The sequence below is a fragment of the Scyliorhinus canicula genome, chromosome 31, assembly GCF_902713615.1.
Source record: "Scyliorhinus canicula chromosome 31, sScyCan1.1, whole genome shotgun sequence".
NCBI lineage: Eukaryota > Metazoa > Chordata > Chondrichthyes > Carcharhiniformes > Scyliorhinidae > Scyliorhinus > Scyliorhinus canicula.
The window spans coordinates 6,982,060-6,998,617 of NC_052176.1; the positions used below are offsets into that span (position 1 = coordinate 6,982,060).

Consider the following 16,558-nt stretch of genomic DNA (forward strand, 5'->3'; position numbering starts at 1 on the left):
ATCCTTACCGACCCCTCACCATGAGGACGGCAGCCGTCCAAGTGGCCCAGAGCAACGAGGGGTGGCAGTAAATGCAGCCTTGCTGATGGCTTCTCCATGTCGGGAGCAAATATTTAAAAGAAAACTCCCAGAGAATGTGCTTGAACTCTTAAAGTTGTAAAGGTGGATAAATTGCCCGTGCTTCCTCCGATATTCATTTAAGGAAGGATAGCGCCCACACTTTAAAAAACACCTCACTGGCTGCAAAACTCTGCGATGCCCTGAGGATGTGAGAGGCACTACATAAATGCAGGTCCTTCTCGATTCACCTCAACAAGCTCTATCTGACCAGTGGCCAGGGTCTGTGGCAGTTGTCATGACAGAATTGAGTGAGTGATGTTGACAGAAAAGCTCTACTTTTCAACTCTCACGGTCGAAGTACAAATTGAGGGACACCTTCCCCCTTGACCGTGAATCACTTGAGCAGAGACCCACTGACTGATCTGTGTTTTCTCCGTTACAGCTGAAGAGGAGCAGAGTCCTTTCACCGACCGTGTAAGTACTGCCGTTTTCCACCGCACTCCACCCCCAGCGGCGACAAAAGCTTTCGCCCAAGAGGCAAGAGTGGGAAATCCCACAAGGCTCCCGGGCAATGGGCAGTTTCCAAAGCGTGGGGCACATGTACAGTTCCCAATGTCCCGCACATGCACAGTTCCCAACGTCCCGCACATGCACAGTTCCCAACGTCCCGCACATGTACAGTCCCCAATGTCCCGCACATGTACAGTTCCCAATGTCCCGCACATGCACAGTTCCCAACGTCCCGCACATGTACAGTTCCCAACGTCCCGCACATGTACAGTCCCCAATGTCCCGCACATGTACAGTCCCCAATGTCCCGCACATGCACAGTTCCCAACGTCCCGCACATGTACAGTTCCCAACGTCCCGCACATGTACAGTTCCCAATGTCCCGCACATGTACAGTCCCCAATGTCCCGCACATGTACAGTTCCCAACGTCCCGCACATGTACAGTTCCCAATGTCCCGCACATGCACAGTTCCCAACGTCCCGCACATGCACAGTTCCCAATGTCCCGCACATGCACAGTTCCCAACGTCCCGCACATGTACAGTTCCCAATGTCCCGCACATGTACAGTCCCCAATGTCCCGCACATGTACAGTTCCCAACGTCCCGCACATGTACAGTCCCCAATGTCCCGCACATGTACAGTTCCCAATGTCCCGCACATGTACAGTTCCCAACGTCCCGCACATGTACAGTTCCCAATGTCCCGCACATGTACAGTTCCCAACGTCCCGCACATGTACAGTTCCCAATGTCCCGCACATGTACAGTTCCCAACGTCCCGCACATGTACAGTTCCCAACGTCCCGCACATGTACAGTTCCCAATGTCCCGCACATGTACAGTTCCCAACGTCCCGCACATGTACAGTTCCCAATGTCCCGCACATGTACAGTTCCCAACGTCCCGCACATGTACAGTTCCCAACGTCCCGCACATGTACAGTTCCCAACGTCCCGCACATGTACAGTTCCCAATGTCCCGCACATGCACTGTTCCCAACGTGCCGCACATGCGTAGTTCCCAACGCATGCCACACACGCATAGACCTTCCCTAGTTGTGAAGACCAAAACCACCAAACGCTCTAGTTTGTGGCCTTCCCGATGTCTTGTATAATTGTCAGCGAAATTGTTTTTGTTACCCTCGCTCCCTTCATCCGAGTTCCCAACATTTCGCACGTGCGCAGTTTCCAACGCACGCCACACATGCGCAGTATATTCCAAAATTCTGAAATCCGATAGACACCCGGCCCCAAGCAGGATGGATAAGGGAATTTCAACCTATAGTACTTGGAAGGGCTTGGAGTTGTTTTTATATGAAAGGGGCCTTACATAGAACATAGAACAGTACAGCACAGAACAGGCCCTTCGGCCCTCAATGTTGTGCCGAGCCATGATCACCCTACTCAAACCCACGTATCCACCCTATACCCGTAACCCAACAACCCCCACCTTAACCTTACTTTTATTAGGACACTAAGGGCAATTTAGCATGGCCAATCCACCTAACCCGCACATCTTTGGACTGTGGGAGGAAACCGGAGCACCCGGAGGAAACCCACGCACACACGGGGAGGATGTGCAGACTCCACACAGACAGTGACCCAGCTGGGAATCAAACCTGGGACCCTGGAGCTGTGAAGCATTTATGCTAACCACCATGCTACCCTGCTGTTCAAGGTGGATTGAGAAAAATACTTTTCCATGTCCTGCACTTTACCTTCAAAACAAGGAACATGCCACAAAACATAAGAACATTAAAAAAGAGAAGCTGGACAGTGTCAATTGGCCCTTTGCACCGCCGTTTGACAAGATCATGGCTGGTCGTCTATCTCAGTTCCACCTTCCTGACTCGTTAAATTCCCTTCAAACCATTACCCAAAATTCTATCTGTCTCAGTTTTGACTACACTCAACGGCTGAGGATCCACAGCTCTCTGGGGGAGAGAATTCCAACGAATCACAGTCCTCTGTGTGAAAATTAGCCGTCCCCTTATTCTGAGGCCGTGACCCCCCTCCCCATGTTCTGGGATTCCCAGCCAGGGGGAACAATTTCTCAGCATCACTTGAGACATCAAGCCTGTTTTCCAATTGATTTATTTGGAATAAATGCTGAGCCTACTGAGTTTACCCACAATATCTCCTCAGAGGACAATCTCCTCATGGAGGAACCTTCCCAGGGCCACTTCCCCCGCCCTATCCCTGTAACCCCATAACCCCACCTCACCTTTGGGCACGAAGGGGCAATTTTAGCCATGGCCCATCCACCTACCCCGCACGTCTTTGTGACTGTGGGAGGAAACCGGAGCACCCTGTACAGCACGGTAGCACAGTGGTCGGCACAATTGCTTCACCGCTCCAGGGTCCCAGGTTCGATTCCCGGCTTGGGTCACCGTCTGTGCGGAGTCTGCACGTCCTCCCCGTGTGCGCGTGGGTTTCCTCCGGGGGCTCCGGTTTCCTCCCACAGTCCAAAGATGTGCAGGTTAGGTGGATTGGCCATGATAAATTGCCCTTAGTGTTGGGTGGGGTTACTGGGTTATGGGGATAGGCTGGAGGTTTTAGAACATAGAACAGTACAGCACAGAACAGGCCCTTCGGCCCTCGATGTTGTGCCGAGCAATGATCACCCTACTGAAGCCAACGTATCCACCCTATACCAGTAACCCCCCCCCCCCCAATTAACCTTATTTTTTTTAGGACACTAAGGGCAATTTAGCACGGCCAATCCACCTAACCCGCACATCTTTGGACTGTGGGAGGAAACCGGAGCACCCGGAGGAAACCCACGCACACACGGGGAGGACGTGCAGACTCCGCACAGACAGTGACCCAAGCCGGGAATCAAACCTGGGACCCTGGAGCTGTGAAGCATTTATGCTAACCACCATGCTACCGTGCTGCAAGTTGTTGTCCTTGGGTAGGGTGCTCTTTCCAGGAGCCGGTGCAGACTCGATGGGCTGAATGGCCTCCTTCTGCACTGTAAATTCTGATAATCACCCGGAGGAAACCCACGCAGACACTGGGGGGGGGGGGGGGGGGGGGGGGGGGGGGCGGGGGGTGCAGAACGTGCAAACTCCACACAGACAGTCACCTGAGGCCGGAATTGAACCGGGATCCCTGGAGCTATGAGGCAGCGGCGTTGACTGCCGTGCTGCCCCCTTCCTGCTCCCTTGGTGTCTGTCCATTAACCAATCCTAAATTTGTGCTGGGAAATTAGCCACAATTCCTTGAACCCTAACTTAGGTTAAGGTAAATATTGGTCCTTTAGAGGGTGAGAAAGGAGATTTAATAATGGGAGATGAGGAAATGGCTGAGGCACTGAGCAGGTTTTTTGGGTCGGTCTTCACAGTGGAAGACACAAATAGCATTTTTTTAAAAATTTAGATTACCCAATTAATCTTTTCCAATTAAGGGGCAATTTAGCACGGTCAATCCATCTACCCTGCACATCTTTGGGTTGTGGGGGCAAAACCCACGCAGACACGGGGAGAATGTGCAAACTCCACACGGACAGTGACCCAGAGCCGGGATCGAACCTGGGACCTCGGCGCCGTGAGGCTGCAGGGCTAACCCACGACACCGCCGTGCTGCCCCAGACACAAATAACATGCCAGCGACTGATAGAAATGAGGCTATGACAGGTGAGGACCTTGAGACGATTGTTATCACTAAGGAGGAAATCTTCAGAGGAGATTTACTAGGATGTTGCCTGGTATGGAGGGAAGGTCTTACGAGGAAAGGCTCAGGGAATTGAGGTTGTTTTCGTTAGAGAGGAGAAGGCTGAGAGGTGACTTAATAGAGACATATAAGATAGTCAGAGGGTTAGATAGGGTGGACAGTGAGAGTCTTTTTCCTCGGATGGTGATGACCAACACGAGGGGACATAGCTTTAAATTGAGGGGTGAGAGATATAGGACAGATGTCAGAGGCAGTTTCTTTACTCAGAGAGTAGTCGGGGTGTGGAACGCCCTGCCTGCAATAGTAGTAGACTCGCCAACTTTAAGGGCATTTAAGTGGTCACTGGATAGACATATGGATGAAAATGGAATAGTGTAGGTCAGATAGGCTTCAGATGGTTTCACAGGTCGGCGCAACATCGAGGGCCGAAGGGCCCGTACTGCGCTGTAGTGTTCTATGTTCTATGTTCTAAGGAGGTAGTGATGAGCAAGCTAATGGGGCTAAAGGTAGACAAGTCTCCTGGCCCTGATGGAATGCATCCCAGAGTGCTAAAAGAGATGGCTAGGGAAATTGCAAATGCACTCGTGATAATTTATCGAAATTCACTAGACTCTGGGGTGGCCCCGGCGGATTGGAAATTAGCAAACGTGACACCACTGTTTAAAAAAGGAGGTAGGCAGAAAGTGGGTAATTATAGGCCAGTGAGCTTAACTTCGGTAAGACCATAAGACCATAAGACATAGGAGTGGAAGTAAGGCCATTCGGCCCATCGAGTCCACTCCACCATTCAATCATGGTTGATTTCAACTCCATTTACCCGCTCTCTCCCCATAGCCCTTAATTCCTCGAGAAATCAAGAATTTATCAATTTCTGTCTTAAAGACACTCAATGTTCCGGTAGTAGGGAAGATGCTGGAATCTATCATCAAGGAAGAAATAGCGAGGCATTTGGATAGAAATTGTCCCATTGGGCAGACGCAGCATGGGTTCATAAAGGGCAGGCCGTGCCTAACTAGTTACTTCAATAATTCGGTAATTCAGAAGTTTGGTTATTTAAACATTACTTTCAATTTGAAGCATTTTGTAGATAAGCTGGCTGAAGGAGTGGCACCAGCTCCGGTTGCAGAAGGAACCAATGAGAAGGAGCCAGAGAGATCGCAGCTACAGCCGAATAGGAAAAGGTCAGTCAGTGGCCCAGGAGGTACAGCTCAGAAGTAGACCATTCAGCACATAGTGTCTGTGATGATGCTAACCCTTTAAAACACGGGGAGAATGTGCAAAACTCCACAAGGACGGCGACTCGGGGCCAGGATGGAAACCGGCTCCTTCGACGCCCATGAGGCAGCAGTGCTAACCACCGCGCCACCGCGCCGCCCATCACCGGATGTGCTCGCACTTATATCTGAGTGCCCCTTGTGGTGAATGTGATTCACACTATATATAGTTGCCAGTATCACTCCATGTATATATGTTCGTTATCTACCCATTGTAAGTGCAGTTGCACTATCCGACCAACAGGGGGAGTCGCTCTGGGAGTACGCGAGAGTTTGTACTGGGCTCCTCCCTTGGCTCCGCCCAGGACTCCTCCCCCTGGGACCGATGTATAAAGATCAGTGCCTTAGAGCCAGCCTGCCATTTCACCTGAAGTTCAACGACGAATAGGCTGGCTCTGTTGTAAGTGTATTAAAGCCTCTGTTCAGATCCAACTACACGTGTTCGCTGAATTGATGGTTCCATCACCCCTATCACCTGCCCCACACCCCATTGCAGCCCTGGCCCCAGCGTGGACGGAAGAGCTGTATTCAAGAGTGAGGTGAGAGTGACTGCCCTTCCATCAGAGCAGGGTTTGATCGAGCGTGGCATCAAGGCACCCGAGCAATAGTGGAGTCGGTGGGAATCCTCGACACTGGTTGGGCATCCTACCTCGCCTAAAGGAAGATAATTGTGGTTGTTGAATAATCTCATCACTGCAGGGTGGTGATATGCCTGTAAGCATTGTTGTAGATAGTTGGTGGCGCGACCTCCAACCAGAAGGTGGCGCTACAGACCCACCATGCGGTCTCCATTTTCAGGGTCATTTTCAAAGCACTCAGATATACGTGCGAGCACACCCGGTGATTGGACAGTAACATGGGAGTGTCCCTTTAAGAAATGTTTTTGTCTTATCACATGGCTTCAGTGATGTCATTGTGTGGGCGGAGCTGGGCTGTGGCTCTGCGCTTCACTTTCGCTTTGAGTTTGAACTGGTTTGTCCAGCACAGTGTGAGAGCAGATTTTTTTCCTCTGTCTGCATTTGAAAATGCTGTTTCCAGGCTGCTTGATAACTTGAAAAGAAATAATTGTTTTCTGGAAGAAATTAAAACCTGCTGCTTTGGAAAGGACACAGGAGCATCCATACCAGGTTTTATCATAGAATTTACAGTGCAGAAGGAGGCCATTCGGCCCATCGAGTCTGCACCGGCTCTTGGAAAGAGCACCCTACCCAAGGTGGGTTTCCTCCGGGTGCTCCGGTTTCCTCCCACAGTCCAAAGATGTGCGGGTTAGGTGGATTGGCCGTGCTAAATTGCCCGGTGTCCTAATAAAAGTAAGGTTAAGGGGGGAGGTTGTTGGGTTACGGGTATAGGGTGGATACGTGGGTTTGAGTAGGGTGATCATGGCTCGGCACAACATTGAGGGCCGAAGGGCCTGTTCTGTGCTGTACTGTTCTATGTTCTAAGGTCCACACCTCCACCCTATCCCCATAACCTAGTAACCCCCACCCAACACTAAGGGCAATTTTGGACACTAAGGGCAATTTATCATGGCCAATCCACCCAACCTGCACATCTTTGTGACTGTTGGAGGAAACCGGAGCATCCGGAGGAAACCCACGCACACACGGGGGAGGATGTGCAGACTCCGCACAGACAGTGACCCAAGCCGGAATCGGACCTGGGACCCTGGTGCTGTGGAGCAATTGTGCTAACCACTGTGCTCCCGTGCAGGGTAGCACACCTTTGAAAAGGGGTTTCTGGCTCATGGGACCTTGTTATTAAATTGGAACAGTTAAGGGAGAATTCATTAAGGGTTATACATAGATCACTGCAGCTGTGTGGGGTCTTTGTATTGGTAGTTGACAAAAATGCTCACTGTGTGTGTTTATAAAAATGTTAACTAAATTCATAGAAGAAACGTTGTTTTTGATTAAAAGTGCTTAAGGCCTCTGTTGAATGACATCTGAAAGGCAGGCCCGTGTGCTCATCCTAGCCGAAACCAATGAATAGTTGTAGGTCAGGTGAACTCCATGATATACTTTAGAGTTTTCTAAATCCTGGCCCATAACAGTAGACGTAAGACAGACGTGAGGACAGCCGTGCATAGGGGCCGATCCAGGGGAGTACAAAGAAACGCCATGATAACAGGTCGCTATCTTACCACGTGTGATTGAGTGCAGACCCGGGTTTGGACAAGACGCAAGTCATTTGGTAGATTCCTTGCTGGACACCGAACACCAAACACAACATGCAGGAGTTGCTCAGGGGACTGCCCTGGGCGGAGGTGTCACTCCATGCTCTCGTCCGTTGGCTTACGGGATGTGTCGTTGGCTGGGCCAGCATTTATTGCCCATTTCGAGAGTCAGCCACACCAGATCGGCATGGTCCGGTAAGGGTGGCAGATTTCCGAATGGCATGGGCGAACCACATGGGGTTTTGAACAACGATCGACAATAGTCAACATTGGACGTTTAATTCCAATTCTGCCTTCTGCCGTAGTGGGATTTGAACTGTGTAAAAAAATCCTGCCTCGCACATAGAACATAGAACAGTACAGCACAGAACAGGCCCTTCGGCCCTCAATGTTGTGCCGAACCTTGTCCGAAACCAAGATCAAGCTATCCCACTCCCTGTCATTCTGGTGTGCTCCATGCGCCTATCCAATAACCGCTTGAAAGTTCCTAAAGTGTCCAACTCCACTATCACAGCAGGCAGTCCATTCCACACCCTAACCACTCTCTGAGTAAAGAACCTACCTCGGACATCCCTCCTATATCTCCCACCCCGAACCTTATAGTTATGCCCCCTTGCAACAGCTACATCCACCCGAGGAAATAGTCTCTGAACGTCCACTCTATCTATCCCCCTCATCATCTTATAAACCTCTATTAAGTTGCCTCTCATCCTCCTCCGCTCCAAAGAGAAAAGCCCCAGCTCGCTCAACTTTCCTCATAAGACCTACCCTCCAATCCAGGCAGCATCCTGGTAAATCTCCTTTGCACCCTTTCCAATGCTTCCACATCCTTCCTATGGTGAGGTGACCAGAACGGCACACAATACTCCAAATGAAAGAATGACTAGAGTAAGATTAGGGCCAATCAAGGATAGTAGTGGAAAGTTGTGTGTGGAATCAGAGGAGATAGGGGAAGCATTAAATGGATATTTTTCGTCAGTGTTTACACTGGAGAAAGACAATGTTGTCGAGGAGAACACTCAAGTTCAGTCGACCAGGCTAGATGGAATTGAGGTTCAAAAGGAGGAGGTGTTAGCAATTTTAGAAAATGTCAAAATAGATAAGTCCCCTGGGCCAGATGGGATTTATCCTAGGATTCTCTGGGAAGCCAGGGAGGAGATTGCAGAGCCTTTGTCCTTGATCTTTATGTCATCTTTGTCGACAGGAATAGTGCCGGAAGACTGGAGGATAGCAAATATTGTCCCCTTGTTCAAGAAGGGGAGTAGAGACAACCCTGGTAATTATAGACCTGTGAGCCTTACTTCGGTTGTGGGTAAAATGTTGGAAAAGGTTATAAGAGATAGGGTTTATAATCATCTTGAAAAGAACAAGTTGATTAGCGATACTCAACACGGTTTTGTGAAGGGTAGGTCATGTCTCACAAACCTTATTGAGTTTTTTGAGAAGGTGACCAAACAGGTGGATCAGGGTAAAGCTGTTGATGTGGTGTATATGGATTTCAGTAAGGCGTTTGATAAGGTTCCCCACGGTAGGCTATTGCAGAAAATAAGGAAGTATGGAATTGAAGGTGATTTAGCGGTTTGGATCAGTAATTGGCTAGCTGAAAGAAGACAGAGGGTGGTGGTTGATGGCAAATGTTCATCCTGGAGTTCAGTTACTAGTGGTGTACCGCAAGGATCTGTTTTGGGGCCACTGCTGTTTGTAATTTTTATAAATGACCTGGAAGAGGGTGTAGAAGGATGGGTTAGTAAATTTGCAGATGACACGAAGGTCGGTGGAGTTGTGGATAGTGCTGAAGGATGTTATAGGATACAGAGGGACATAGATAAGCTGCAGAGCTGGGCTGAGAGGTGGCAGATGGAGTTTAATGCGGAAAAGTGTGAGGTGGTTCACTTTGGAAGGAGTAACAGGAATACAGAGTACTGGGCTAATGGCAAGATTCTTGGTAGTGTAGATGAACAGAGAGATCTCGGCATCCAGGTACATAAATCCCTGAAAGTTGCCACCCAGGTTAATAGGGCTGTTAAGAAGGCATATGGTGTGCTAGCCTTTATAAGCAGGGGGATTGAGTTTCGGAACCACAAGGTCATGCTGCAGCTGTACATAACTCTGGTGCGGCCACACCTGGAGTACTGCGTGCAGTTCTGGTCACCACATTATAGGAAGGATGTGGAAGCTTTGGAAAGGGTTCAGAGGAGATTTACTAGGATGTTGCCTGGTATGGAGGGAAGGTCTTACGAGGAAAGGCTCAGGGAATTGAGGTTGTTTTCGTTAGAGAGGAGAAGGCTGAGAGGTGACTTAATAGAGACATATAAGATAGTCAGAGGGTTAGATAGGGTGGACAGTGAGAGTCTTTTTCCTCGGATGGTGATGACCAACATGAGGGGACATAGCTTTAAATTGAGGGGTGAGAGATATAGGACAGATGTCAGAGGCAGTTTCTTTACTCAGAGAGTAGTAGGGGTGTGGAACGCCCTGCCTGCAATAGTAGTAGACTCGCCAACTTTAAGGGCATTTAAGTGGTCACTGGATAGACATATGGATGAAAATGGAATAGTGTAGGTCAGATAGGCTTCAGATGGTTTCACAGGTCGGCGCAACATCGAGGGCCGAAGGGCCCGTACTGCGCTGTAGTGTTCTATGTTCTATGTTCTAAATGTGGTCTCACCAGGGTCTTGTACAGTTGCAGCATAACCCCACAGCTCGTAAACTCAAGCCCCCTGTTAATAAACGCTAACACACTATAGGCCTTCTTCATGGCTCTATCCACTTGGGTGGCAACCTTCAGAGATCTGTGGACATGAACCCCAAGATCTCCCTGTTCCTCCACATTCCTCAGAACCCTGCCGCTGACCCTGTAATCCGCATTCAAATTTTTCCCACCAAAATGAATCACCTCGCACTTATCAGGGTTAAACTCCATTTGCCATTTCTCTGCCCAAGTCTCCAACCTATCTGTGCCCTGCTGTATCCTCTGACAATCCTCAACACTATCTGCCACTCCACCAACCTTGGTGTCATCCGCGAACTTACTAATCAGACCGGCTACATTTTCCTCCAGATGGTTTATGTACACCACAAACAACAGAGGCCCCAGCACCGATCCCTGTGGAACAACCTTCCATTCAGATAAACGCCCCTCTACTGCTCCCCTTTGCCTTGTGGCGTGTTCTCCTCTCAACCATTGTCTGATTTTACAGTCGCCGCGACGGCAACGTGCAAATACCCTTGCCGCGCATCTTCCTTTAAATTTACTGCCGCTGGACGATCCTGTGGCGCAGGGTGGCGGGGGAAAGGCAACCGATGAACTGCTCCTTCGGAGAGCCGCGCAGACAATGGCGGGTCGGCTGGCGCCCTCATCTGTGTCGCAAGCAGTCCCACCACGCTTGTATGCCACCCAGGTTAATAGGGCTGTTAAGAAGGCATATGCTGTGCTAGCCTTCATCAGTAGCGGGATTGAGTTTCGGACCCACGAGGTCATGCTGCAGCTGTACATAACTCTGGTGCGGCCGCACCTGGAGTACTGCGTGCAGTTCTGGTCACCACATTATAGGAAGGATGCGGAAGCTTTGGAAAGGGTTCAGAGGAGATTCACTAGGATGTTGCCTGGTATGGAGGGAAGGTCTTACGAGGAAAGGCTCAGGGAATTGAGGTTGTTTTCGTTAGAGAGGAGAAGGCTGAGAGGTGACTTAATAGAGACATATAAGATAGTCAGAGGGTTAGATAGGGTGGACAGTGAGAGTCTCTTTCCTCGGATGGTGATGACCAACACGAGGGGACATAGCTTTAAATTGAGGGGTGGTAGATATAGGACAGATGTCAGAGGCAGTTTCTTTACTCAGAGAGTAGTAGGGGTGTGGAACGCCCTGCCTGCAACAGTAGTAGACTCACCAACTTTAAGGGCATTTAAGTGGTCACTGGATAGACATATGGATGAAAATGGAATAGTGTAGGTCAGATAGGCTTCAGATGGTTTCACGGGTCGGCGCAACATCGAGGGCCGAAGGGCCCGTACTGCGCTGTAATGTTCTATGTTCTACAGGTCGAGAGAGCGAGCGAGACTAACAAAGCGCCCCTGTGGTTTATTTTCAAAGGAGCAAAAATGCACCGACGAAGGCCGGAAATCAAGAAAATATGGCCAATGGCGGGACGGTGAGACAGAAGAAGAGGATGGTAAGGATGCGAAAGAGCCCGTCCCCGTCCGGCTGACCCGTACAGCCGACCACTGGTTTGTGCGTCTTCCTGAACTGCAGCTATTCAACTGGGCTGACCGACCTGAAAATAATATTCGGCTGCACTGTTTTAAAAGTATTTTGTACCAAATGGGATTTTATCTCCTCCTCACGCGGAACGTAGTCTCGCAACTCTTTGCCCTTTACTGTGCCAGTCTGCATCCCCTGTTGTAAGCCACCCCTCGCCACCTGCTGGTTGGAGGTCCCACCACCAGCCATCTACGGGTGGCAAGAATGATCCCTGGAATGAAGAGCTTGTCGGACGAGGAACGATCAAGGACTGTGCTCGTTGGAGTGGATGAGGGAGTTTAGAAGGATTGGGGTGGGGGGGGGGGGACTTATTGAAATTGACAGGATACTGCGAGGCCTGGATAGATAGTGATGTGATAATCGCTTCAAAGTAGGCTTCAATGAAGTTACTGTGAAAAGCCCCTAGTCGCCACATTCCGGCGCCTGTCCCGGGGAGGCCGGTACGGGAATCGAACCGTGCTGCTGGCCTGCTTGGCCTGCTTTAAAAGCCAGCGATTTAGCTCAGTGAGCTAAACCAGCCCCAGATTTGACGTGGAGAGGATGTTTCCACTTGTAGGAACAACTAGAACCAGAGGACACAATCTCAGACTAAAGGGACGATCCTTTGAAACAGAGATGAGGAGGAATTTCTTCGGCCAGAGGGTGGGTGAATCTGTGGAACTCTTTGCCGCAGGAGGCTGTGGAGGCCAAATCACTGAGTGTCTTTAAGACAGAGATGGATAGGTTCTTGATTAACAAGAGGATCAGGGGTTATGGGGAGAAGGCAGGAGAATGGGGATGAGAAAATATCAGCCACGATTGAATGGTGGAGCAGACTCGATGGGCCGAGTGGCCTAATTCTGCTCCTATGGTCTATGGTCTAAGAGTGGATCCCACTGGCTGGAGAATTCCGGCTCTTAGGGGGAGGCACAGAGGGGAGGGTACAGGCTTGTTCAACAGCATCTCAAACCTGGGCAATGGCAGGAATGAAGGTTAACAGAGCAGGGGATCGAGTCGCGGAGGAGATTGAAAGGATTGCGCTCGAGGAGGGGGGGGGGGGGGGGGGGGGGGGGGGGCGAGGAAGATGGATTTGAGTCTCGGCCCACGCTAGACCTCTTGGTGCCTCAGTCGCTCAGGGAGCCGATAACCGTGACCCAGTTTGGGGACTACGCAGGTTAGCCGTACCATTCCCCCAACTCCTCCGCCGTCAGCCGCTCTCGAACTTCCGCGTGGCATCAGCAATGTGTTTCTGCCCACGTCTGGGTTTTCTGGTCCCTGTGTGACTGCGCGCTGACTTGAAAATGTCTCATTCTTAATCTAGAAACGAACAGAGAAGTCCCGCCAAGCAGGCAGTCCGCTCGCTAAGCAGCCCCGCTCGTTGGGTTCAGGTTAGTGCGTCCGCCCGAGGACGATTACGTTGTGTTAACTCTCCCATTAAAACACCAGGGGCGGGATTCTCCAATAATGGGGCTGCGCCCCCACGCCAGCGTCAAAACGCAGGCGTTTCACTCTGGATTTTCCTTAAGGAAGTTCCCGAGTGATTCTCCAATTTGCAGGAGGCTAACAGCCTCCGGAGTGCTTCCCGCAGTGGGACATGGCGAACTCACACCGTGGAGCAGCCCCACCCGTGGATCGGCACCGCCCGATCGCTGCCCCGGCCGTCCACCAGGCTCCCCCCGGTAAAGGATCCCCCACCACCAGGCGGCCGTGGACTGAATCCGCAGCCTCGTTCCTGACGGGTGAGACCACGAGAGTCCCTCGCCGCCGGGAACTCAGCCAGTTACACTTGGAGAATCGCTGCGGTGGTCTCTGCCGATGGCCCCCTACCCGCGCCGCGTACACCGCGCGCGCCAGCTCATGGCGATTCTCCGGGGACCGACATCGCGCCGGATTTTGCCGTCAACGCCCATTCTCTGGCCCCGCGCCGATCGCGATTTCGGTGCAGGGGCTCAGAGAATCCCGCCCAGGGCTCGGGATTATTTTACAGATGTGCGAAAACGTTCCTGCATTAGATTAGCTCATTCCAGTCTACAGATCGAGTATCCGTTATCTGAAAGAATCCGTAAAAGCTATGGTTCGACAGAAAGCCTCGCGGCCGGTTTTATTTTGGATTTTGGATTGTTTTGGATCCCGCGCATAAACTTACATCGCAATAGCCAAAGCCAAATGGCTAGAAAAGCTAAATCTTCCGAGCAGTGGGCAGTTAGCACCGCTGCCTCACAGCGCCAGGGACCCGGGTTCGATTCCCCGCTGGGTCACTGTCTGTGCGGAGTTTGTGCGTCCTCCCCCCGTGTCTGCGTGGGCTCCCTCCGGGTGCCCCGGTTTCCTCCCACAGTCCAAAGATGTGCAGGTTAGGTGGATTGGCCGTGTTGAATTGCTCCTGAGTGTCCAAAAAGGTTAGGTGGGGTTAGGGGGTAGGGTGGGGGCCTGACCCTAGGCAGGGTGCTCTTTCAAGAGGGTCGGTGCAGACTCGATGGGCCAAATGGCCTCCTTCTGCAGAAGGCATTCTATGTATCACGGGGCAATAAATGCAGAGAACTTTTTGGGTTTCTTTTTTACATATTCACCACGGAAATCATGCCCAAGGTTGACGAGGTTTAAAAAGAGTGCGGTTTTCGGATTTACAGATAACGGATACTTGACTTCCAGTATGTTTCGCCTCCAAGAAAGACGGGTTTATAGTTTCAATAACTATCTTTAAAGAAATGGCACAACTTAGTGAGTGATGTTTGACATTCCTCATTTTGAAACCTGTGCAAGACGCACCGGTTAGACCTCAGCCGGAGTATTGGGCGCGGTTCTGGACGCCACACTGTGGGAAGGATGTATCCGCGTTGGAGAGAGGGCGGAAGAGGTTCACAAGAACGGTCCCAGGGGGATGAGAAACTTCAGTTTCCAGGATAGATTGGAGAGGGTCGGGACTGTTCCCCCGGGAGGGAGGTAGACTGAGGAGGTTTGATAGAGCTGTTCAAAACCACGACCCGGGGCTGGACAGAGTAGATAAGGAGCAACAGTTCCCCCCCTTTGTAAAAGGATCGAGGATGAGAGGGAGGCAGTGATTTCCAAAAGAAGCAAATGCAGTGTGAGGAAAAGGCGTTTCCACACAGCGAGCGGTGGGAGCAGGTTCAATCGAGGCGGGCGTCCGATGATTGTTTGAATAGAAACAATGTGCAGAGGAAAAGGCAAAGGGAACGACGCTGCGCCATGATGCTCGTTTGGCCGGCTGGTGCAGACACGATGGCAGCAATCCAGCAACCCCGTTAGCCACAGGCGCAAATGAAAAAAAACAAAAAATGAAAATGGTTTATTGTCACGAGTAGGCTTCAATGAAGTTACTGTGAAAAGCCCCTAGTCGCCACATTCCGGCGCCTGTCCGGGGAGGCTGGTACGGGAATCGAACCGTGCTGCTGGCCTGCCTGGGTCTGCTTTAAAAGCCAGCGATTTAGCCCGGTGTGCTAAACCAGCCCCAAATCCCGTAATGGCTGCGAAATCCCGCCCCCCCCCCCGTGGTATGATGTAAACTGATGCGATTTGCAACTGGTTTTCAAACAGCCGTGATGAGCAAGCTGAGGGCGCAGAGATGTCTTTGACCCTGGGGGCTGAGGGACAAGGCTGGGTATTGCCCCCCCCCCCGGCACCTATTTTTCATTTGGTGGGGGTGAGGAATTGAACAAACGAGTGTGATATAAAATAGGATTATTAGTTAGAATAATGTAGATGATAGAGCCGGTCTGATGGTAGTGAGTTCACAGACAAAGAACAAAGGGATTCAGCGAAGCGTGGCCAGGAAGGGGGGGGGGGGGGGGGGGGGAGCCTCGTGCAGAGGATGGTGAAAAGGATGCTGGGTAACAAGAGGCCCAGGGTTGAGGAATGCGAAGTGAGCCAATCAGGATACGGGGCCAGGTCAGGAGGTGTAGAGGATGACCTATGGGAATCTTGTATGTGAAACTTGATGCCATTTGAATGGTATGTGCAGAGATCTCTTTGTCTCCGACCTCACTCGGTTCTGGGGCCTTCAGGAGACTGTATAGAACATAGAACAGTACAGCACAGAACAGACCCTTCGGCCCTCAATGTTGTGCCGAGCCATGATCACCCTACTCAAACCCACGTATCCACCCTATACCCGTAACCCAACAACCCCCCCCCTTAACCTTACTTTTTAGGACACTACGGGCAATTTAGCATGGCCAATCCACCTAACCCGCACATCTTTGGACTGTGGGAGGAAACCGGAGCACCCGGAGGAAACCCACGCACACACGGGGAGGACGTGCAGACTCCGCACAGACAGCGACCCAGCCGGGAACCGAACCTGGGACCCTGGAGCTGTGAAGCATTTATGCTAACCACCATGCTACCGTGCTGTATGTGTCCTGAATCTCTATAGAGCGGGTCAGCCTTGCAAGTTGTTTAAAAAATAAATAATACCATACCTACAGATCCCTCTTGACTGACAGCAAGAGAATCAGGATTATTGGGGGGGTGTGTTCTCCTTATGTGCGTTGGGAGAGAGAGGGGAGAGTCTCGATGCGTGGGAGGCTGTGGGTGCGGGGAGGGTGCCGAGGCTGGGGGGGGGGGGGGGGGGGGGGGGGGGGGGGGGGGGGGGGGGGGGGGGGGGG

At 51.2% G+C, this 16,558-nt stretch overlaps 1 protein-coding gene across 1 annotated transcript in view; it reads left to right on the forward strand.

Annotated features, from left to right (window-relative positions):
• Positions 1–16,558, forward strand: part of LOC119958846 (membrane-anchored junction protein) — a 44,289-nt gene that overhangs the window by 16,412 nt on the left and 11,319 nt on the right. Inside the window, exons 6-9 of the mRNA XM_038787350.1 lie at positions 503–534; positions 5,326–5,429; positions 11,790–11,868; positions 13,258–13,324. Coding sequence (XP_038643278.1) covers positions 503–534; positions 5,326–5,429; positions 11,790–11,868; positions 13,258–13,324 — 282 coding nt within the window. The remainder of the gene's footprint in view (positions 1–502; positions 535–5,325; positions 5,430–11,789; positions 11,869–13,257; positions 13,325–16,558) is intronic.